The following is a 25,064-nucleotide window of genomic DNA, read 5'->3' as shown; positions in this document are numbered from 1 at the left end:
TGTGTTTTTCTGAGCTCATGTGTACTTACTTGCTTTTTTTTAAGTTACAAAATTACAAACAAAAAAAAGAAAATAAATGAAGTGATTGTATAAGGATGGGCTATCTAATGGTGGTTCTCTCTGTGTGTGTTGTTGCAGGTATGGAGCACAGGTGAGAGCCGGTTACAACCCTGCAGTGCAGCAGCATCATGATAAGCCTGCCGTCCTCCTCCTATAGCGGCCATCTTCACATCTATTTATCTATTACCATGGTGAGAAAGAGCTCCTGGACCTCCACTCTGTTGCCATGGTGACCCTGTAGCAAGAACCGTATGACTCCAATCTGTTGCCCCGGCGATTGCATTAAAAGACCCACGTAACTTCAATCTGCTGCCATGGTGATTGCGTAGAGACACCTTGTAAAGTAATAGTCGGTTGCTATGGTGATCCTGTAGCAACCAAACAGTCACTATGGGAACATCCAGGATGTTCCGCGTTTTTGTCGTCCTGGGCTCGGCCTTCATGATCCTCCTGATCATCATCTACTGGGACGACGTCGGAGCCTCCCATCTGTATCTGCACACTCCCGTCTCGCCGGGCCCCAAAATCCCACACCCCCCTCCCCATCAGCAGCCGCAAGCCTCGCGAGCCCCGTCCTTCCTGTCCGACATCGATGCCTTCGTTAACCAGTTCTTAGAGCCGGGAACTGGTGAGCCCACGGACCCCGCCCCCGCTGACACAAGTAACCAATCGGAGAAAGCAGAGGAACGGTACATACCGCGGCGGGAGTGGAAGATTCACCTGACTCCAGTGGCAGCCGAGCTCCGTGAGAGACAGGTTAAGATCCAAAATTCTAATATATTATACTTGTGTTCAATGTTTAATTGTTATGGTGGGCTGGGTTTGTTGAATGCATATGCTTGAAAAGCACAAATATAAATGGTAAAATTAATAAATAAATAACTATTTCAGTATGGATTCCAATTGTATTTTGGACTATGTGGGTATGGAAACACCGTTTGGTCTCTCATTCATTTCACATTTGATCATTTTAACTGCTAATAATTGACGTGTCTGTCCTTTACCGATTGGTCCAACCAGGAGCAGCGGCGGAGGTTACTCCAGGAGATGTGTGCCAACGACAGCGTGGCGTTTCCCGGGAAAAACCGTACGTTTGACGACATTCCCAACCGTGAGCTGGATCACCTTATTGTGGACGACAGGCACGGTATCATCTACTGCTATGTTCCCAAGGTAGGCAAACACTCCCTGCTTTGTTCATACGACGTTCAATGTACTTACGACGCAAGTCTGGCAGAACTTTATCTTCTCTCTGAATGATCAAATACTTTAAATGACATTCAGATCTGTGCTCTGTTCTTAGGTAGCGTGCAGTAACTGGAAGCGCATCATGATCATTCTCAGTGAAAGTCTGCTGCGGGACGGCGTTCCCCAGAGAGACCCGCTCGCCATCCCCAGGGACCTGGTCCACAACAGCAGCATGCACTTTACCTTCAACAAGTTCTGGAAACGTTACGGCAAGTTCGCAAGGCACCTCATGAAGGTCTGTTCCACTACGATACCACACGTCATGTCATTACGTCTGCTAGCTTTACGTACGTCCCACACCAGGACAGCAGTTTTATTATAGCAGAGGAATCTGAAATAAGTGTGTCACAGTGTGCTTGTGGCCACAAAATGACCAAAAAAATCACAATGTCACTCACATTATTAGTTCCTCTATTTATTATTTCCAATTGCCTCATCTCGATTAATTGTCCATTATGTGTGTTGATAATATGTTAAATTATTTTCTGTAGGTGAAGCTGAAGAAGTACACCAAGTTCATATTTGTGCGGGACCCGTTCGTGCGCCTCATCTCCGCCTACCGGAATAAATTCGAGCTGCGCAACGAGGACTTCTACCGGCGCTTTGCACAGGTCATGCTGCGTCGCTACGCCAACCAGCCGACGCCTCCCGCCTCCGTGGATGAGGCGTTTGGCGTAGGCATCCATCCCTCCTTCTCCAACTTCGTCCAGTACCTGCTGGACCCTCAGACGGAGACGGAGATGCCCTTCAACGAGCACTGGCGGCAAGTGTACCGGCTTTGCCACCCGTGCCAGATTCAGTACGACTTTGTGGGCCACCTGGAGACGGCGGAGGAGGACGCCGAGCACCTGCTACGCCAGCTGCGGGTGGACAATGTGGTGGAGTTCCCCACCTCTCACAGGAACCTCACAACCAGCAGCTGGGAGGCTGACTGGTTCAGCACAGTGCCTGTCGAGGCCCGGAGAGAACTCTACAAGCTGTATGAACCCGACTTCAGGCTCTTCGGCTACGACAGACCGGACTCGATCCTCAACGAGTGACTCACGTTTCTACACAATTAACATGCACACACACTTTTTTTTTGTTAATGTAATGAAAGAATACACCAACAACAGCGACCCCTCCCGTTTGCAGATGTGTCCTCCAGTCTCGTGTCCTACACTGAATGTGCACATCATTAAGGACACTCGCTGCTCCGAGGAAGCACACTAATGAGACGGATCCAGGCTAATAACCGTCATCACTATGGCTTTTCTTTTTAAAACCACGCCGACAACAAGAAGCACACAAGTCATAGTGACACAGTCGATGTGTGGATTGTGCAAACGGCTCGTGTCCCCAACGTGTTGCACAGTCAGTGTACGTCCTGAACAATGTCGATGTCACGCCAGGCCTGTCACTTGTGATGTCACAGTTGTGTAGCGATGGTCACCCGGGCTTTGTAGCAAGACGCCGTAGTGATGTCACAGAGCCATACTCTATGTTTGCGATGTCATCGAAACCCTTTTGGTCGTGGAATTGCTGGATTAGTTGATGAGTGTTGTCATCTAATTTATTTCACGTGGTGTAAATGTTTATGTGGAGCACGAAAGGGATTTTTATGGATGTTTAAAAAGGACATGCTAATAATGAGAGACAGGTAGAATCCTTTTATACCTCATCCACGGATTGAGAGGATACTCTGCATGCTGGGTAACGCATACCGCGCTGCCGCCTTCACAGCGAACCCTGCTGCTGCTTCGAAGCTGCCACATTCGGTTTCACAGTGGACGAGTCCACGAGACGATATTAACAGAGACATTTCAGGCATGTTTGCAGCTTGCTTTTTTTTTTTTATTCTATCACGTCGTCGTCTAGAAGCACAGCAGCTCTGGTGAACGTTGGACTGCACAGCTGTGTTCGCCTCAGCTCGTCTTTGAGGCATAAAACTGGAGTTTTACGTTCTTTTCATTTCAGATCAGCTGGATGTTCACAGGTGAACCTGTGTGAATTATACACATTTTTCCAAGGGGAAGATTTTCTATTATTGCTTGTTGTGTTGCCATGACGCTGTTATCATCAGCATTTGATCAGGCACAAGCTGCAGCTATTAACATTGACCTACTTTGGGTAACCCTGGAGACTGCAACAGTGTTGTCCCCCCCACCCTTAATATGATGAACAGTTTTTTCTTTTTAACCATTTCAAGGGCAGCATTTTAATGGGATGCAGTATTTTTGTAGCAAGGAGCTGAATGCATTACGTGAAGCCAAACAAGGGAGCGTTTTTCTGGGTTGATGCATGATGAGGCTACGCCAGTATTAACGTCAGAGTACCCAAAGGTGTGATCATGGTGAGAGTCTGGACCAATCACATCATGCATGTTTTATAGGAAGGGGAAGATAGTGCCTTTGGTTGCAAAAGTTTACACAGAAAAAAGTATTTTTGTAGAAGGACTTGATTTTTACTTTGAACACAATACAGTGGGAGCTGTATGAAGCCACAAGGTATATTTGATATACTGGGCCTTGTTTATCTTGTGTGGTTCTTCTTTGGAAAGAATATGAAACCGCAGAGCCCTTCAGCAGACATGCCTAACAGTCGTCATGGGTGTGATTTATGGCTGGATTGCCTCGTTTAACACAGGATTACTGTGCGTGTCGTATTGTATGGGATCCTTCTGCTAGATGTACATGTTCACACTGTCTCACTGCCTTTTAGTTCATTTGTTTTGTAAAAAGAAAAGTGGGGCATTTCTGAGTCCTTCGTGACTTAGTTGAGTCAGTTCTGGAGAGGATGGAATTATTCAGGTTTTCCTAAAAGTCTGTTGTCGTCATTGGATGCGTTTCTTTTCCATGTGGGTCTAAATATACTGACTGGAAAACAGGTCTATGCTAAGCAAAAAAAAAAAAGGAAGAATAAAAGAAAACAGTCATTACACACTCCCACCTCAACAGTGTTTGGATGTGAGATTTTTTTTTATATCTCCTCTGTGTTTTTTTTCTTTTCTTTTGTCGTATTTTTCTATGTTATGATTCTGAGTTTTTGCTCTTTGCTGTATAAAAAAAAAGAAAAAAGAAGTGGAAATCATATATGATCGAATCGGTTGAAAAGGGAAAAATAACTGGTTTATTTATTGGCAGAATAAAATCTGAGTACATGCTGCTCTTATAATGGGAAAATCAGTCTTGCAGTATTAATGGATCTTTATGAAGATAAGAGTTTGAGGTGATATATATATATATATATATATATATATAGTGATTAATACAAATAAAATACACACACACACACACACACACACACACACACACACACACACACACACACACACACACACACACACACACACACACACACACACACTTTCCCCCCCCATTGTCCTGATGCTACAACAGCAGTGAAGCTTTGAACAGCTTACAGGTGTTGATGCTCCATAATGTGTCCTATTTGTCAGTTCTTAACATTAATTGGTGTCATAGACCAAAAAACAACAAAAGAAATCTCGTTTTTGTAAAACATGTATTCATATTTCATAAAGTCAGAAGATTTTTTGCTGTCTGACAAACGTGTTCCCTCTCATGTATGAGGAAAATGCAAAGTATTCATTCAGTTGATCGGTGTCATGGTGTCATGCATCATCTGCTCTTCTTGCAAGAGAAATAAAAGATTGTGGGGCATGATGTCGGTCCCTCTTTGCTTTCTATCAGTATTATATGATATGACACTGCACACGGATTAGATAATCTAACACGTTTAGAAATGTGGGCACACAAAGTGGAAACATGGCCATTATTGTTTTGCAGCTTCTCATACCTCGGGAGGAAGAATCAATCAGCGTTGATCGGCGTCCTTCCGGGTCCCGCTGTAGCCGAAGACCATGATGGCCCCGATCCGCCTGGATCATTAAAAGCCACAGTAGGCGGCCGTCCTCCACCGCATATCCAATGTGGCGCAGGAACATCCGTATTTACGCGCAGTCAACCGTTTCAAAGTTCATAAAAGCCCGTTTTCGACCAACATAGTGGGCTGTAGGAGCTGCAGTGCTGGTGACCCGCACAAGGTCCAGGCGTGTCCTTAAGTTCCTATATTTGTTGTTACGTTTATTGTTTCATAGTATCTTACATCCGGGTACATCATGACACATTTGGCAGGTTAACCACCTTTAGTTACCGCTACCTGCAGACGCCATGATCACGGTCCAAAACCGTGTGCGTTGCATTCAACACACCTGGTAGCCGTCCTCTATACATAAAGTCCCATTGTAGGTGACTGCCACCCAGAGGTCAAACACATGAATTACACCCGAATAAACAGGCAAACAAAGCTCTTACGATCAGTATAAACAGCTTTAGTTCAACCATGTACAAACATAGCACATTACTGTGATTAATACAAATAAGTTTTATAAAAAAAAACTGGAATAACTGCATTGATAAGGAGCATTTTTGGTAAAGACCCTCCATTGGTTGATTAGAAACAAACAGTTAATTGTTGTTGTGTTCATAATTAGGAATATAACACCATATTTATGCTGATTATACTGTTTTAGTATCATCAATAATGATATTTATGATCCTATTAGTACAGACTATTCTGATGTATCAAAAATGTCTTTCATAGGAGTGTTAGTACCAAAGTTAATTATATATATTGTGTCATAGCTGACATGAGTGTTTTTAATGTTCTTAACTTTTGACTTGTCGGATTAGTTATTAGACCTGAGTTCATATACAAAGCACAGTTTATCTCCATTCACTTTATAGTCACATGACACCATAATAAATGGGTGTGTGGGGGGGCAATTAGCACCTTCTAGCAAACTCTCAAGTACTTTAAAGCAAAATCATATTTCAGCAAAGTTCAGTTAGCACCATGATTTAGCACCAGATACAAAACAGTCCACATTACCAGTGATTCTGTTAAATCAGTGTGATTTTTCTGACCATATTTGATTCCATGAACCGCTGTCCAGTTAATTTATTACAGAGTGAGAACACAAAATATCAGATTTTCAAGGATTTCAATACTCTTATTGCTCTCTGGGCTTAACCTCTAAAACATGTATTTTGCATGTTTATTTTTGTATTATTATCTTTCTCTCACAGTGGCACAAGAGAACATTAGCAGCTTGTGTTTGACATTTTGGGAAGTTACTTAAGCCGTGACAGCCCGTGGCTGGTATTGTTTTCTCTATCTTGTACTGTTGTCATAGCAACACACGGTTTTGGACGCCAACTGTAGTGAAAACTACCACAGAGACGGTTTTGAGGACTTTGCCAGGTCTGTTAGTGGAGACGCACTGTGATAGCGTCACAACCATGCAAGATTAGAAAACAAATAATTTGATTTCCCAAAATGCTGGACTATTCTTTTAACAACGCATAAGCAAGCAGTATTAAGAGAATGAACCTGCTTTTATAATTTGGACAATTTTCTATGAGGGTGATGAGTATATTCGGTTTATTTCTTCACACAGAGGTATTGCTCATTCTTATTTGACTGAAGCACCATTGTGTAGCATGCATATCTAAATATAAATGGAAGAAGACTGCCAAGTCACTTCACTTTGTTTGCTTTCCATCCAACTGAACTCCTCGCCTTCCCTCTCTTATTCAGTTTCCCTCTACGCTACCTTTGATGAGGTATCCATTGAACGTGATATACACATCCACATCATCACTGTAAATTGCATTCTCTCTTTCCCTCTTGTACAGGCGGATCCACACCTCGTCTTTCAGCTCCAGGTCCAGCATCAGGCTCTGGCTCTGCATGATGGAGCGGTCGCTGGGCTGGGCGTACACGATGGCCTGCTCACTGTCGTTGTGCATGATGTGCAGATACGTCTCTTTGAAGTTCCACGTGTGGATGTTGACGTTGAAGAAATAGATCCCTGGGACTCGGCAGAGGAATTTCCCGTCGAACATGTTGAAGTGGTCGCCGAGGTTGACGAAGACAGTGTCAAACACAAGCGCCTGGTAGGACTCCAGGCTGTGGAGGGCTTTGCGACGGCCGACGGAGAAGGCAGAGTACTGGACTTTGCAGGGGTCTCCTGGGAGACCTGCCTGGCCCTTGGTGCCTTTTGCACCCATGGGCCCTCTGGAACCTGGGGGACCCTCTTGTCCAGCTTTACCTGGTGTTCCTCTGTCGCCACGATCTCCTTTGTCACCTGCACAGAGTGATATTAGGAACAGATCAGACATAAATTTAGATTATGCTTACAGACGCCACATTTCCTTCCTTCCCTGGTTGGGTTCAATTAAAAACAACTGTGTTTTGGTGTTGAACTGTTAATAATCTCTGGACCTGGTGTGGAGTCGCCTTTGGTTCACCTGCTTATGATGGATTCATAAACATGTAATGGATTTTCTGCAAATGGTACAAAGTGTGAGAGTGTCTTTTTTTTATCAGTAAACATATGTTAACCTTTAAAGCACCATAAGACAACAATGTTTGTCTATGGAGACCAAACTACATCAACCAAAACAAAAGTTGAAAATAGCAGGGTTCTGACAGACTTGTAAAGGATTTGGGGGTCTGCCAATGCTGCCAAGTGACATAGATATAGCACCTTTGAGGATGGTCATGTTGATGTAGGTGCGGACCTCTGGCACATGGACGAACCCTCCTGTGGGATGCTGGTCTCCGCTGCCCTCTGCTGGCTCCAGGTGATCACAGCAGTGCCTGCAGGGGCCAGGAGGAGTTCTCAGAGGAGGCACCAGGGCCACCGGGGTGCTGAGGGACAGGAGGACGAGGACACCCAACATAGCTGTGCCTACAGGAGGAACCGAGGGAAATGTCAAAAGACCAGAAGAGCCTAAAATATTTTCCTTGGCTCAAAAATTCATTTCTGTTGGTGGATCTGGATTTGGGTAATTTGCCAGATTATTTTACTGAACCCACTGTGAAAATTCTCTGTCAGTGCTACAGTGAACCCCCACCTAAAGCTCTGAATGGCAATGCTAACATGCTGATTTTTAGCAGACCCGTTAACCATGTTAGCTTAGCATGTTAGCATGCTGACATTTGGTAATTAGCACTAAATACGCAGTACAGCTGAGGCTAATGGGAATGGCATAATTTCTGACGGTAATTGGTCATTAACATTTTGACTGGATGGTGGCACTAGATGAGAATGTAAGTGGTCAAGTCATTATTCATCATCATAAGGGGAACATGAATGTCTGTAGTAAATAATATCTATAATAAATTATATAGTAAACCCAATATCATGGCAATTCATCCAATAGTTTGACATCAAAGCACATCATGCTGGCAGAAGAAAAGTCTGAGCATCATAAAAGTCATTAGGATTCATCCTTTGGGGACCACGAATGTACGATAATTCCGAGCAACTCATCCAATAGTCAAAGAGCTATTTGAGCCGGGACTGCCGAACTTTCCATTAATTTTGTTTGACTGTTGATCAAACACAACTCCAAGATTGAATTCACTGAATGGGAATTATGCAGACTTTGTGTTATAAATGTATATGAATGATTCAGGGGGAAAAAATCCTGTAAAATGATCATTCTCAGAGAGTTGGCCATGCATTCACAGTGGCATTTTAAAATGCCATGGAAGCTTTCTGGCATCGCACCGCCACAGAGCTGACTGAGAGGCCAAATGGTTCCTCAAACACTCATTAATGCAATTCTCATCCAAATCCCTAAAGTACAAATGTCAAAATAATGGCAGCAGCACTGCTACAAGGATCATAAATCACATGAAAAATGACCCTGCAGGCAACCCCTAATGCATCAGCAATTAGCTCAGGAAAGGCTGAATCATCACAACTGCTTTTTTCTCCAGAGAGCCAAGTGGAGTAGCTTTGAATGGAAAAGTGATGGCTGCCTGCCAGACTCTCTGTGATGAGTCTGTGTGGACTGTAACTAGAACAGTTTGTGCTGCTGTGTTTATATAGGGCAGCTGTATCCATGCTGACTACGGCGTCCTTCATACATGACCGGAAAAGTCAGGAAAAGATCATAAACACAGATATTCTAAACATTGAAAAACTTTATCGACTCTCGCTGCTGAGACAAACACAACTGGCTCGCAACAGAGTTCTAAAACCGGACCGGAGTGTATTTACGCTCTTTCACAGCGAGATGCCAGTTTATTAGCTACACTCAATTACAATCTTAATAGTCTTACTGAAAGTCTTTTAAACTGTAGCAGAAACATGTGAAGGATGGAAGAAATCACAGGGAAGGAATAGGCCAACAAAGAGATGCAAAATGACTAGAGATGCACAAAACAACCTCAAAATGATGCTCAATAATTATAAAGAGACACCAAATTACTTCCAACAGATGCTAAACAAGACGACTTCAAAAAGGCTGTAGCACTGATGGGGAAAGGGCACTAAGTGAGATACCAGACCACAAAGATACCAGAATAAATAGCTGTGGATACGGTAGGGCTGTCAACAAATATTTTACATTTGAATGTAAATATTTGAGTAAAAAAAGACTGATGGGTGAGTTGTACTTGCTTTGGTCCAACGTTTGTACATTTTTAACAGAAAACACATGTTTTATATCATCATTGTTGTCAAGGGGAGACGTTGCTGCCATTTTTTTTTCAGCTCTGGAACAACAACTTGGTCAGGAGCGAAGTGGGGTTTGAACCCCGGTCACCGGACACTACACTACACTTCCACATTAAGAACCCCAAAGCAGAGGCTGTTCTCAAAAACAGGCACCAAGCTACCAAGTCACCGACTAAACAGGACTCACAGACGGTTGAATGGCAAAGACTGAACAAAGACAAACATTAAAAGGATTTAAATACACGGAGCAAACAAGACGAAGCACGTTAACTAAATCACTACAAGTCAATAGAGTCGCCATCTGGTGGCCTAAAGAAAAAGTAACAGTCCAGATCCTGACATACTACTGTTCAGTGTCATATAGTTGTTTTCATAGAAAATTACATTTTCAATGGTACAGGGTATTTATTGCAGTGAAACTGGTATCGATAATTCATTATTTCAACTTTTGATGGGATCAGCAATTCCTCGTCCAGCAACAACAGGACTAAATAGAAACAGCGCCACCTCCAAAAGTTCAGCTCAAAACTATGTTAGTACATGGTGTCATGTATATAATGTACACAAGTTGATGCAAAAGTCCGATGACATTTTTTAAGAACAAACATTGGACCGTCACTTTTGGCCAATTTTGACAGCATAAGATGAGAGGAGGGGCCCCATTGAGAATCCCTCACTTGGCCCAGAATTTTATGCTATACGCCCCTGAGAACAAATACAAAGAGACAATATGACCATAAAGAGACATAAACTACTTAAGACACTGTAGAAAGCAATATAAAGAGAGATAAGACGACTGAAAAGAGACACAAAACAAATACAAAGAGTGTTTTATGTCTCTGGGGGCCTTTCACAAGTTACGAGGCCACTTGTCTCATAATCCTGCAACGCACGCCGCCGGCCGTTTGCTCTCCTGTAAGAATGGTTCGGAGGGACAGTTGAGTCACTGTGTTATGCATCGACACTCTGATTGAGTGTCTGAGTGTGTTTCCAACAGCTGCAGGAATCATTCAATCAGAAACCAGAATCGTTGGTCCTCGTTGTGGTTCATCTGGTGTCCTTCATTCTGCTGCTTGTGTTCAGGTCCTGTTGGGATTTCAACCCTCAACCACAGATGTATACACTGACCCGGGACGTGCCTGTTACATAACTGGTTTCCCTGGAAACCCCTCCTTGAAATGGAAACGTCAAACATATACAAAAGGCTGGAGTCCCATCTATCTAGTGTGGCAGCTGTAGCCGAACCCCGCCTGCATCTTGATGTCTTTTCCCTTTCCTAATTCTAATTGCACACGTGGACGCATTCAGTCTGACCAACCAACAGTCCAAACAACACATTTCATGCACATGTTGCAGACTGCCATGCATTATACAAGACACGTGGTTTGTGGTCCCATCAGCCTATCGATAACAGAGATGTTTATCTGCATGAATCTCACCTCGTTCGAGTCTCTGCGGCCGCTTCAGTCTGCCGGGGGAGAGAAATTCCAGAGTCAGCAGCCCTCACTCCCTGTTTGTGGGGGAGATGTCTCCGAAAGAACGCTCCTACTTGCATGCACACTGAGGCAACAAGTGTCGGTGCATTCAGCCTATTTGACAAGAACATCCAGGGGTTTGGCAGGAACCGGCTGTGAAAGATCCAGAAGTGATGAAGCTCCTTAATGCATGCTCTGACTGGATAGTACCAGCACGTGCATGTGTAGCATACAACGCATAACTGTGGTAGATACCCTCCAGGATATTGTTACTAAGTCAGTAAACTCCTGGTTGGTCCCCCCTGGGTCTGCACTTCCTCTGTGCTGAATTCCTCCAATCCTCATTCCTTCCTCTCTGCTGCAGCTGCAAATGGGGAGAGAGAGAGAGAGAGAGAGAGAGAGAGAGAGGGAGAGAGAGGGGGGGGGGGTTATAATCTATATTTCCCTGAATTGAGACTAATGTTCTGCTCCAGGTTTGTGTTGGAGAGAGTCGGGGAAATGTGATTATACACAGGACTCATTGAGAGCACGCATGGAACAGAAATTGCAGTGAAAGAGATGAAAAGTATGAGAGAAGGAAAAAAGACGGCGAGCCCTGGGCGTGTTGCAGGATGCGATGTGCTTATCTTCTGATCATGAATCTCTCACACAGACACCAAAGTAATCCACATGTTCCCAGATCAGCTGCTGTAACAACACAGGTGCTCGGTGCTGCCTCTTCTCTTGGCAGATGAAAAGGCAAAAAGGGACGCACGTTGCACAAGTACAAAAGGGATGAAAAAATGCCTTGTTTATTGGACTTGGCGTGACATGGTTCTGTGATGTCTTCTTCTAAGACAGTGACAGTGATAACACTCTTTTGCCTGGTAATCGGCAGCTTGTTAGCTTAGTTTAGCATCACGGGTAGAAACAGCATGGTTGTCGTCAGACTGTGGTTTTACTGATCACACACAAACATACATGTTAGCCTCACATGTGCACGGATGCAGGTGAGTGACCATAAGCGTACTGAATGTAGGCCGGGTGCTAAATGGGGTCAACCCGAGTGTCTTGCTATTGGTTGGGACTGTGACTAGGTTGGTTCAAATTCACCAAAGATGCACATTTTAGAATTTGGTTGCCACTGTTATTTCTGCACATGTGCAACCGTGACCTTTATGGCTGGTTTCAAATCAGCAAGCAGTGCAGTTTTAGAGTGATAAAACATTAAAGATGAGAGATAGCTCAGATGAAATGATGATAAATGCACACATATACACATTGGCCGTCTCCTTATCGATGAGAGAGGAAGCAGAGATGGCTGAAATAACTCATCAACATCCATCTATTTTATGTTGAAGTTGTCTGCATATAGAACGCCGTCCTGTCAGAGAACAAGAGGCGGATTAGGCAGAATTTGTGCACACGTGTAACATGAGCACAGCTGTTGAACATTACTGCCTCTGGGTCCCAAGGGTTTACATTTCATAGGCTGTTCAGCAGTTAGATCAGGAAAACATTCCTCCGCTTTTTTCCGGCCGACATAAGCTATAAAGAGACTCGAGTCTGAAAGCATCTGATGATATCGTTCTGTAAACATTTACTTTTTGTCGTCTTTGAGAATCAGACGCTAATTTCCTCGCGGCGCTCATAGGTCAGCTGTCTTGACCTCAACAATCCTTCTCTGGTGTTCAGGCTGTGTTTCATTTGGAAGCATTGCGGTTGTAAATCAGCAGGCTCATTAATCTCTCTTTGGTTTCTATTTTATGAGCTCCAGCAGACGAATTCAGCAATGAATTCTTCCTCTCTCTGACCTCGGAGTGACGGAAAGTCCCACGACCTTTGAAATTCAGGTGAACCAGTTGCTCTTCTGGGTGTGGGAACTACTGATTTTCACTCCACTCAGTGGTGGTGACTTTTAGAACCCGAAGCAGAACTATATTTGTCCACCACATGCTCACCCCCATTTTCCCAGCTAAAACAAAAAAAGGTTAGTGGCTGACATAATTACGGGGCTTCGCATTCAACCTTGAAAACCCGAGCTGGAGTGGAATTTTAGTCCTGAAGACATTCTTGTGGTTCAGCTCAGGATAAACAAGGATGGCCAGTTGGTTTGCAAGCATAACGTTTTAATTCAGTATCTGATGCTCACATCCTGAGCAAACCAAAGGCTATAGATCCATTTCATGCACACATTTCATCATCATTTGATTCCTTGTATTAAAGTTACATGAACAATGCATTTGGTGAGATTTTTAAATTGGAAAATACTGGAGAAAACTCAACCCCTGAAATGAACAATAACACTATTATTCGAAATAATATCAAAGTCTGGTGAGATATGATGAGATATCACAGGGAAAACATTTCATCAAATGCATTATTACCACTGACTAAGAGTCAAGAGTTTGAAATAGTGTTTTGATGGGGATTTACACCAGCACAATACATTTTATCAAAACATTTCATTCAATTAAAGGTGAGAAATTAGGAGATACAAAAGTCTTTCACATTCTCTCGCTGTGCTATTCAGCTAAATGTAAGATCACACAGAAATGGGTGTGATCCCAATTTGAGATATATTGGCAAAAATATCTTCTGCCAAATAAATAAGGGAAACTCAAGCAAAAAGCATAGGATAAGTGATAAGCCACACAGTCACAAAGCGACACCACGACACTTAAAGTTTTACCTTTTAATTGCACGAGTTCTCCCTTTAGAATATGGTAAGACTAGGGAAATGTGCTTTAGATTGAAAAACCCCTCTAGCCTTTAGGTGAATCACATGCACATGAGGTATAAGAATGTTATTACCTCCGTCCTTAGGAATCCCACTGTTTTTAGGGGGAGGGGAGGTTTGGTCGGTGGTTGGTTTAGGTTGGTGGTAAAGAGATACACAGGCAGGTTTTTTTTTTTAGATTATTTTTTCGGCTAGAGCGCCGTTCAAGTTAAAATTATTTTAAATTAATAAATATCTACATTATAAAAAAAAATCCCAATGCATTTTACAAGCCTAAAATCGATGACTTAATACAGTTGATTGTTGCATGTGAACCCATGTGGGGCAGCATAAAGAGAGAGGGAAACTCTCTCTCTCTCTCTCTTTCTCTCTGTCTGCTTCCTCTATGATTGACAAGCAGAGGAAATGTAAACATGCTGAGACCACAAAGCCCACCATGCTGAATGCTGCCAGTAAACATACTGATAATATTCATTGACTCGGGGCAAAGGGAATGAAAGTACAACGACTGAGATGCCAGTTTGTTTGGTTGTTGTACATCCAGCAGGAGGAGGAGTCATGATTCATCTGTGTTCAGTCTCCTCATGTCACCTAGTGACAGAATAAACGTGGTGCATCAAAGATACGATAAGATAGGTCTAGTCTGGGACCAAAATGAGATGTAGTCACACAGACACACACACACACACACACACACACACAAACACACACACACACACACACACACACACACACACACACACACACACACACACACACACACACACACACACGTCATAGCATCGTGACGTCAAAAAAGTCATCTAAAAAGTCATAAAAACATCATAGCATAGTATGTCAAAAAGTCCTAATTTATTAGGTAAAAAAAGGCATAGTGTAGTCTGTAAAAAAAAAACACAGCAAAATACTCAAAAGAAAGTCAAAGTATAGTGTAATGAAGTCCAAAAGTCACAACATTTCACCCCCATGTGTACACATGAATGCATCATGAGATTCACATGATATGATGCACATTATTCTGAAGTGGCCACATCTTCACAGGGACCTGGCTCAAGAGTGCTGGACTGAGTTTACATCAACGATTCTCGGTGCTCAAACACACTCAGAGCTGATGGACAATATGGGTTGTGGTTTTAATTTGATCTGTTTCTGCTGTTTACATTCCTTCTGATGCAATTTTTTCATTCTCTACATGAATCTTTTTCTTTTGCTGCATATATTTTGTTGTGTTTTTCTTGTGTATCAAATGGACTCTAACTACATTTCATTGTGCATCTCTGTGTTTTGCCATCTGTTAGAATCTCACATGTTGTTTATTCATGACTGTTAAAAGCCTGTGTCCTTTACAGTTCTGATACAAATACAACCTTGTACGACTCACAATGTGTTTGTAACACAAGGTCAAACTAGTTGTGTCAAATATACATAATATTTATTTTATTTTAGGGAAATAGCACAACAGTAAAATAAAACATAGTACAAACACTGGGTCGAAATAACCCATTATCTTGGATTTAAATGGGGCCCCGATGACGTTAACAGAAAGATGCTGATTCTACTTATATTGCATATTTTCTTTCCATTTGCGTCAGCATTATGGGCCATTTAATTTGGGTATGATGTAGATGAGAAGTTTCTGAGTGATCTGGCTAAATATCATAGTACATTCTGTGTGAGGTGAACGGATGTCGCTGGTTCCGTCAGAGTTAAATGTCAAACCACACTAATACACACACCATCTCTCAAACACACCACCAGGACCACCTGACAGGACATGTCAACACACTCTCACACTCTCTCTCACACACACACACACACACACACACACACACACACACACACACACACACACACACACACACACACACACACACACACACACACTCTTTCTCACCTCGGAGCACATGCCCACCACTCAGCCCTCACAACGACACAGGAAGTCAAAGGGTGACCCATTTCTACCAGAAGTTTTATTTAGTTTGGTCTCTGCACAGATGTCACAACAGAGGATATGGAACAGAAATAAACAGTGTGTGGAGGTGAGAGCGGCAACATTTACCGATGACCTCAATGCTTTACGATTGAATTGAATCTAGAAGTAGTAATCTAAAAATTTGCATACTATCGCACTAGCACAGTTCTTCACTAAACCCCACCAGGTGGAAAATCTGTTAGTGAAATAAGGATTAATGACGATCAATTAGGTGAAACAATTCATAAAGATGTACAAACAAATGAGATCGATGAACAAAAACGTTGGTGGCAAACCAGCTGCCTTTCTGTTGACATTAGATCAGTAGAGACTCACATCAGTGAATGCTTAAACACCAGCTTGTGTGAGTGATAACAGATTCACTATGATGCCATTGCATGATTCAACTCTAAAGCAACACTGAAAGTAACACTACGCACATATAATCAAAAACATTTAAATCATGTCTCACGGCTTTCAAAGTCCCAGATCTGCCTGCAGGCATGGGGGATTTTTGTCAGACTTAAGTTAAAGTAAAGTTTTTGTAACTACAAAACTGCATTCCTGCGTGTTTTGAAAAAAAGCAGTGATTGATAACTGACAGTAGCATTTAGTTTAAAGTACTGTCTACTTTCATGTTTTGCTTTGCAATGTTATTTTAAATGAAAATAAAGCTAATTGAAACAAAAAAAGAAATACTACTAGGTAGGATTTGTATCAGCTAAATAATGACCCAGCAATCCCAGTCGGTATGTCTACAGTATATATTTAACCTTTTCATTATTTATCCCTTATATCTTCTAAAAAAATCTCATGTAGGCAAATGAATACAATTATTGTTGTAAGTTAGCAAAGTAAATCAAACATTGATTTGAGGTGAATATATCAAGAAAAGTTAGAATGATGTGAAATTGTATAAAATAATTTTAAAGCTGCTCCAATGTTTTATTTTTATGTCCGTCACCAAACTGCAGACAAAGTTAGCGGTTCGCTAGTGAACATGGTGGAGCATCTAGCAGCGAGGGAGCCAGATATCTCCCTCAGTAGCTGGTGGAGACCAAAACAAAGCTAGAATTAATTTGGGATTAACATTCATCAAGTGGTCAGAAACATGCCTCAGTATAAAAGCTGATGTGTGATTAGACAACTGTTTGCTACGACTTCAGATGTCACGTTTGTGCTTTCAGCTCGTTCTGCTGCCCCCAAGTGAGCAAAAACTGAATCAATGCAGGTTTAAAGCACAACAATCATGGAGATGCTTGCTTCCACAAACTGAATAAATCAGTCAGGTTGAACACTTTACATTTAAAAATGATCATCATTCAGAGATGCTATCAGATACATCACAAGTGTTTAGATAGATTTATTGCTGAATGTTGTCTGCAGCTCTTTGAGGGTCAGATATCCTGTTTTACAGGGCTCAACAGGCATGGAGGAGGACCTGCACATGGCACCAGCCATAGGCCAGGCCGCATAGCTGCCGCTATCAGTGGATGGTACCTCCACCTGTTGGCTATCAGAGGACGTCGGAGTTAGACTGGAGGCATTGGGAGGGGCTGGAGCTGAGGAGGGTGGGCACATCTGGGATGGAAGGCAGAGAGGGAGAATGAAAAGAGGAGGGCTCTGGTCATCATCCTCTTCCCCTTCTACATCCGCAACCCTCTCATCTTCCTTTCCTTCTTCATCTTCCTTATCGATGGCAAAGCCAGAGTCTGGGCTGTGTGGCTCCCTCTTCAAGCACTCGTAGGTTGGAGAGATGAAGGTAGGGCAGAGCTGAAGGTCGTGGCGGCTGTGCAGACGGTGGACGTCATCCTGATAGGTGAAGTAGGCTGGATTCGGGTCAGTTCGAGCTGAGCTGCCGGAGGAGCTGGACATGAAGTAGCCCATGTTAGAAAAGCAGGATGAAGAGGAGGAGGAATTGTCAACAACCCCGCTGGTGTCCGAGCTGGCCATGGGGTCTCTCCTGAAGTGGAGCAGGGCGCTGGTGGAGCTGGAGGAGGGGGAGGTGGAGGGCACCACATCCCCGCTCTCACACAACTCAACCGGGGAAATGCGGTCGCATGGCTGGGCCGTGAAGAATGAATCCGGCGTCGACAGAGGATTCAGCCATTTCTGGGGGAAAAGAAGAGCGAGTAAGAGAAAGAAAACACAGCCGAAGAAAGACACAATAGTAGAGTTTCTCAAATTTGTAGTCATGAAAGTTTGTTTTTGTGTATGGAAGCGCATGTTAATCTCCATTTTTCAGAGAGTCTTCTCTGAATGCAAGGTTGCTTTTTCAATGATGGTTTGAATACAAGCAACAGACCAACTACATCATAACTCAATCTTTGTGGTTTTGATAATAGATTTTTCTAATCTGGGACAGACTGTGGCTCTTCTTTTTCTTGGTAGCGGTTAGCGGTTAGTGACGTGCTTTTACTTCTTATTAACCTGAACCCAAGCTAACTGGAAATAGGCAAGGAAGTAATTTAACGGCAGAGGTCTGCCTGTCTGTCTGTCTGTCTGTCTGTCTGTCTGTCTGTCTGTCTGTCTGTCTGTCTGTCTATCTATCTATCTATCTATCTATCTATCTATCTATCTATCTATCTATCTATCTATCTATCTATCTATCTATCTATCGGTAGCATCTATTTTTACCTTTAGGTTTCCTCCGTGAACAGAGTGGAGAGTGTGGAAGTATCTGGAAGGGTTTGGTACTGGCTTCTCTTTGGAGAGCCTGAAACGGGAAAAATGGGTGCCATTAGATTAGACATAGTGCATGCAAACACGCAAACACAAAGACGAACACACAGGCCAACATTATACTCACCCCTTGCTTAAACAACACCTGTAGATGACCAGCGCTGCACTGGCGAGACCCAAGATGAACATCACTAGCTTGACGACCGGGAACTCACCAGGAATCAAGTCTGGATTTCCTTCGAGACAGACATGCTGTTTTCAATATCCTTGATACATTCTGATAAATACTTGGAAATAGTTGCGTGTCATCAGCATAGTTATTGTAACACACATGGTTTTGTTCTTGATAAGTTGGTTCATAATGTGCAATAAATACTAATGGGCCTAAAATGGATCCCTGGGGAATAACACTTAGCATAAAAATGGTTTTGGGCAAAAGTTCCCAAGACACACATTAAATCACGTCCTTTTAGGTATGATAAAAACCAGTTCAGTGCTGACCCAGACAGATCAACCCACCTCTCAAACCTCACCATTAAAATATGACAGATGCTATTAGCTTCAGCCTACTGAAGGCTATGTACATGTTTGCCTAAACCTCACTAAGTAGTTTTGTTACTTAAACCTAACCAAATTACGACTGAAAATGGGAAATAATAATAAAAACAAATTTTAAAATCTTATCTTTATATTATATTGTATCTTAGATGTTGGTCTATTGTTACAAATAGGAAAGATGGTTAGAGAGTGGGCTTCTTCAAAAGTGGTTCAACAGTTGAACCAGACTGGATGACCTCTGTACACCTGAGAGCTGTTTCAGTTGTCACTAAACAAGCACCCTGGAAATGTAAGGTGTTACCGTGATCCTGTGATGTTTCCACGGTGTCTGTCGCTCCAATCCAGGAGGTCGCCGGACTCCAGTTGCTCCAGTGGCTTTTGTACGATTCTAAAGTGGGTTTGACTCTCACCCTGACATGGCAGTGGCCCTTAAGTTGCCAGGTAGGTATCCGTAGCTCTTGTTTCTGTGTGGACAGAGTGCTGGCCTCCTGATAACAGATCACAATTTCACAAATCATGTCTGGTTGTTGACGCACACCATCATTTTGATATTGTGCCAAAGTGATTTTAATCATGAGCAGCATCGGCTTTGCTGTATGTGCTATTACATATATAACTTATGTGTAAAACCAAGCACGGCCTTACTGTGCAGAGCATCGAACAAATACAAGCATGCAATCTTGTCATTTTGTGCCTGTGTTTACTGTTATGCTCATATAGCATTATAGCAAGCTATAAAAAGCCCATTCATGCACGTGCACAGGCACTCACGCTCCATGCCTGCTTCTTCTGTTTGATGTGAACTTGGAAGTGGAAGGATGTGAAGTAGTCGGAGGGAGGACGAACAGGACTCCATGATATCCATGTCTCATTGGCAGTGCGGCTGACATTGGGGACACCAGGAGGTTGCATTTTGACTGTTTAAACACACACAGAGTAAGAAAAGCTTGATTGTTGATCAATTATTTGGATCACTTTTTATTGAAAAATTAGCAGAAGCTCTATTTTTTTTATTGTCAGAATGTGTTTCTTCTGGTAAAATGCACTCACTGTGATCATATGGTGAATAGTTGGTGAGGTTGTCCACCAAAGTGCCGTTACACTCCATGCGTATGTAGGGCATGCTTTTAAAAGGGTTGAATTCCTGAAGAGACCCATAATATATCAATTTAAGGGAGAACGCAGAAATGATTATCTCACTTAACTTTGCATCAAGACTGTGGCTTATTCTTATGGATTTATTCTTCGCATCAATGCAACATTTTTTTTCTGATGACGGATCTTTAAATGAAAAACTCAAACAGCGACTCAACAGGCTGTGATAGAGACCCTAAGAGATGTTTACGAGTGATATGTTAGTGACTTACTTCATTTTCAAAGACAAAACTGCAGCCTGGAGGAGAGTTTCTGTGTTGTTTCAGCTTGCAGCTTCGACTAAGTAAAAAAAAAAAAAAAAAGGACAAATATCGTCACAAACTGCTGCCGCCATCATGTTTTCATCTCCAAAACCCCAAATTACTGTAACATCTTACATAATTGTTCCCGGCAATCTCTTGTTGTTCCTGTAGATCCAGGTGGTCTTCACACCAAAGATCCAGCAGTCCACACCGAGACCTGATGGAGAGCTGTCCCATGTACAGCTGACATTGTTGACAAAGTCGTTTACGCAAGAGAGTCCTTGAGTGACAGAGACATAACAGAAAGGGAGAGATTAGGATGGTGTGTCTTCATCGGTGTCACTTCACAGTGTCATTCAGATAAACCAGTGACGGTGCCGCCTCGCTTTGCTCCAAAAATAAGAAATACATTTCAAAAGACAAAATGAAAAATGTCTAATATTATAACAAAATGTCTTGTTATTTTTTTAATCCCAGCGACATAGAGACAGTTACCTTGCGAGCCTTTGTGAGAGTGGGCAGCATGCAGGGAAAACAGAAGCACCAGGACGTATGAGGACAACAGCATCTCCATGGTTATGGACACAATACGACTGTGAACAGAGAGAATCAGTAGCTGAATCAATCAGTGTTTCGTTAACATATTCATCAGAAAAATGGTCACATATGAGAGTTGAATGTAAAAAGCACAGAGTTGTACACATGTTTAACCCAAATGCATCACCTACCACGACGGTTATGACTTCTTTATTCCCTCAATATTACCTTTCTTGATTAAACTTTTTATAACATGTCAATAAAGCATACATTTCTTCCTCTATATGAAAATGTTTCTTTTTAAAATCTTATTCCTTAAACGCCACTGAGTTTCTAAACAGTATTATACCCACACTGAGCAATACTCATCCTGAGAGGGCGGCAACACGCAGTTATAAGCGAAACTTGACTGAGAACAGCCATCTGTGCTGCTGTACTACACAGAATGATATTAACGCTATCAAGTAAGAGCCTCTTACTGGCCATACTGATAATTATCAAGTGATAATTGTCAAGTTTAATTTATTGTGTAGTTTAATTTAGTTACACTCTGAGTGAGTTCCATGCATCTCACTGAAGAATAGAATAGAAGCAAATATTATTGTGCAGATTGTAACCATATGACTCAAAGAAGGATATTTGATCTGTAAAGACGTCGTATTACCAGTCTGAGTCATCAGCCGTTACATCAGCCGTTACTGTGTTTTTCCATCGTTAGTAACTTTATGGAAAGTGCAGATGTGTCACCATAATTGATATTATAACAGAAAACAAAACCACCTGCTCTTAAAAAATAATATAATATTATATTATAATACTATAATAAAAATAATAAAAGTGCCAGCGTGAAAGGACTGTAAAAAAATAAAAGTAGTAGAAAACATAGACTCAGGTTGTTACAACATGATCCTTGAATTATTATATATATTATTATAAGATAAAGTGCCACGGTACCTGATGAGCGTTGGTCAGTAAAGGTAGCAGGGGGTCCCCGAGAGGAAACACATCGCCGCCTCCTCTGCTGGACTGAAGCAGAAGACTTCCTTTTCTTCTTGTGTCTTTCTACTCACACATCACTATCTCCCTCCCTCCTTCTCTCTTTCTGTCGCTCATCCTTCTGTCTCCTCATTCTCGCCCCTCTGTCTTCTTTAAAGTGCCCAGTGACATTTTCCACTTGTAACCGCAGCATCTGAGGCGACTGAGCCTTACAGGAAGCCCCGTGAAGCTGTGTGTGATGGTGTGGGGGAGGCGAGGTGGGACCGTAGAGCAGAGCACCTCCCCCCTGCTCACCAGCAGCAGCTACCTGGACGCCGTGGAGATAATAATTGCAGTGAAAACAAGAAATACAAAGCAACCCACATCCTGTTTCAATCACAACGTGAAGTGGGTTGTATGGAGGGAAGCTCGTACGTTGCCCTATGAAGTGGTTTATGTCAATGAAACTCAGCTTAAACTGAAGATTCAGAAGATTAAAGTGGCTAAAGCTACCTGATTGAGAACGACGGGGTTATTTAAGATACAAACACACACAGAGTTGTCAAAGCAGTCCAAACCGCTGCCGCAACCACTGCAGACGCGTAGATATTTCTTCTGTGCTTCTATAGAGGGAAGCAGTCTGCTCTTCACTCAAAGGTCAAGGACCATTTCATTTCATAACCTCCTTTTGTCTCCAATGTTACTGGCCAAGAGAGGCGACTAATATATAAAGGCTCTATGTAAATTATCAGGGAGGAGGGAGGTCATATATTTTTTTCTTAAGGCTAAACAGAAGAGAGTTTTTGGAGGGCAGGAGAGGGTCTACTTTTTGTAAAAAAGAAAAAAAAAAAAATATTTGACCTTTTTATTTGATAGTTACATGAATGTACAATTTATTATGTCTGGCATTAATTTTGCAATTAATAATTCCACTATTTGTGTGCGTTTTTGCACTATGTAGGAATTATCGTTCAAATAACACACAAAGTCTGAAATCAGGCTTTGTTTGATACATGTGTGAGATGTTGTCGCTGTTAGGATGCATTCACACTGTACGTGTCCGTTAACGGAGCTCATTGACTTTGCATGGGCTTTCGTCACATGATGCCGAAATTAATTGTGGGTCCGTTCTGCTGCATCGCTTGCGTGAAAAAAAAAAGAAAAATTCAACTTTTCAGGCACCGGCGGATGCCTTCCCTCGTTTGTCAACGGACATGTACAGTATGAATGCGCCCTTAGTGTCTCATACATAAACCTCAGTCTCTTTCAACGTGGAGGATACTGATGCTTTACGACATCTGATTGGTTATCTACTTTAAATAAATTCAATATCAAGTCATGGGGAGGGCCCAAACCACATATAATTTCCATACAGTCCTATTATCATAATGTGCTTGTTCATTGTGTCAGTACCTCCGTGATACAACAATATACGATACAAGACGTGAAGATGCTGCCTGGAGAATTTTATTAACAAAACGTATCCATGCAAATTAATGTCAGTCAAGCTAAACATGGAACATATCGCTGTGTTGCAGATGGAGAGGAAAGCCAAAGGCATGGCGAAACACTTCTAAGAGTGTCTTTGTACCCAAATGCCAAAATGCAAGTGTGTGGCAGAGAAACGCTGAGATCAGTGTTCTAGTACCTACAAGTCTTCATCTCAGTCTTAAAGTTCAATGAAGGGCCCTTGTGCAACACTCATCCACGCTCAACAAGGTCTACAAACCACAAAGCATCCATGCAAACAACATGTTGCAACACATGATGCTTGAAGTGAGCAGTCAGCAGCTGTCTGGTTAGGGTGCGTGAGTGGCTTTCAGGCCTGCAGTGGGCCAGAGGACGAGCTGATGCACTCACCGAGGCATCAGCATCAGCTAACAGCAGCAGGAAGCGCAGGGCAACAGGAAGACGAGCAAACGTCTCTTGTTGAAAGGTCAAAGTTCGCCGCGCCTGAGGCGGGAAGCTGCCGAGAAGGCCACAGTGGTGTTTGTGGGCAAAAAGCAAACAGTCTCCATCAAAGGGGTGGAGGGTGGGGGAGGTGAGAAGGGTGAGAACAACAACAAGGGAGGGCACGCTCATTGTCTATAAAAACAGCTAGCACTGTTTATATATTGCCAATTTGAAATCACTAAATCAAAAAAAGTATTGGACAAATGATCATTTTGACCATTTAATGCCTCAAGATTTCAGAATGATCCCACAATCATTATATATGTTAACTGTTAAGCCCTGGCAGGCAACACCATATCTCACATATGAAACTAAAACATACTCATCTAGCAGGGCAGGAGTAATAGTGTGGTGTTGGCTATATATATATATATATATATATATGACATGATGTGAGAACAGCTTTAAACTGACTCCAGCTATAACATTAGCGTCGTCTGAGGGCCAGATGGGCTTGAACAAGAAGTCAGTGCTCTCCTTTATCAGTTCCTCGCTCCTCGTCGAATCACTGTATGCAACTTCAAACAGCCGCCTCAACCTCCCTTTCTCTGTGTAGTAACGAATAGATCGGATCATTTCCACAGATACTCATCGTATGGGGCTGGCTCGGCAGGAGAGACCGCGGGTTGTGAAAAATGCAAGTTTCAGTGGTTATTGTTGAAACCACCTGCATTCTGCTGCCTTTATTAGGAGACACGAACAAGCCTTTCAGCTGCTGCTAGCAGTCGGTGGTTTGGGTTTCCTTCAGTTTTAATCTCAGGTAGGGACTCCTGTGCGTTTTATGCACCCTGAGTTCAAGTCAGGACTCATCAGTGACTCATTTAAGGACAAGATAAATGTTTGATTTCCTTGCTGCCACATCATAGCACCCAACTGATCACAGGTTGTTTTAGCCACATCCGAAGGTTTATCACAGATATCTCTTGTCTAACCAATTATCTTTTAGCGTTTCCAA

At 42.5% G+C, this 25,064-nt stretch overlaps 3 protein-coding genes across 3 annotated transcripts; 1 reads left to right on the top strand and 2 right to left on the bottom strand.

Annotated features, from left to right (window-relative positions):
* Nucleotides 1-138: 138 nt before the first annotated feature.
* On the top strand, nt 139-4,485 carry LOC311031156 (carbohydrate sulfotransferase 12-like). The gene is made up of 4 exons (XM_084037294.1): nt 139-816; nt 1,081-1,233; nt 1,364-1,543; nt 1,800-4,485. Exons 1-4 carry the CDS (start codon nt 451-453, stop codon nt 2,346-2,348), a joined length of 1,248 nt encoding a protein of 415 aa, XP_083893420.1. The 5' UTR covers nt 139-450; the 3' UTR covers nt 2,349-4,485.
* Nucleotides 4,486-5,699: 1,214 nt separating this feature from the next.
* Nucleotides 5,700-11,628, bottom strand: c1qtnf6a (C1q and TNF related 6a). The gene is made up of 3 exons (XM_084037295.1): nt 11,281-11,628; nt 7,859-8,062; nt 5,700-7,456 (listed from the first exon to the last, which is right to left on the bottom strand). The coding sequence occupies exons 2-3, from the start codon at nt 8,052-8,054 to the stop codon at nt 6,903-6,905; spliced, it is 750 nt and encodes a 249-aa protein (XP_083893421.1). The 5' UTR covers nt 8,055-8,062; nt 11,281-11,628; the 3' UTR covers nt 5,700-6,902.
* A 4,355-nt stretch (nt 11,629-15,983) lies between these two features.
* On the bottom strand, nt 15,984-22,452 carry il2rb (interleukin 2 receptor, beta). Its single transcript, XM_084036907.1, has 10 exons — nt 22,136-22,452; nt 21,140-21,237; nt 20,780-20,924; nt 20,615-20,681; nt 20,298-20,391; nt 20,019-20,164; nt 19,549-19,735; nt 18,817-18,925; nt 18,645-18,723; nt 15,984-18,119 (listed from the first exon to the last, which is right to left on the bottom strand). The coding sequence occupies exons 2-10, from the start codon at nt 21,216-21,218 to the stop codon at nt 17,361-17,363; spliced, it is 1,665 nt and encodes a 554-aa protein (XP_083893033.1). The 5' UTR covers nt 21,219-21,237; nt 22,136-22,452; the 3' UTR covers nt 15,984-17,360.
* Between the last annotated feature and the right edge of the window lie 2,612 nt (nt 22,453-25,064).

This window comes from Eutrigla gurnardus (assembly GCF_963514095.1).
Source record: "Eutrigla gurnardus genome assembly, chromosome: 20".
Lineage (NCBI taxonomy): Eukaryota > Metazoa > Chordata > Actinopteri > Perciformes > Triglidae > Eutrigla > Eutrigla gurnardus.
Note: the sequence above shows the minus strand (reverse complement) of the source record. Positions and strands in the feature narration are given on the sequence as shown.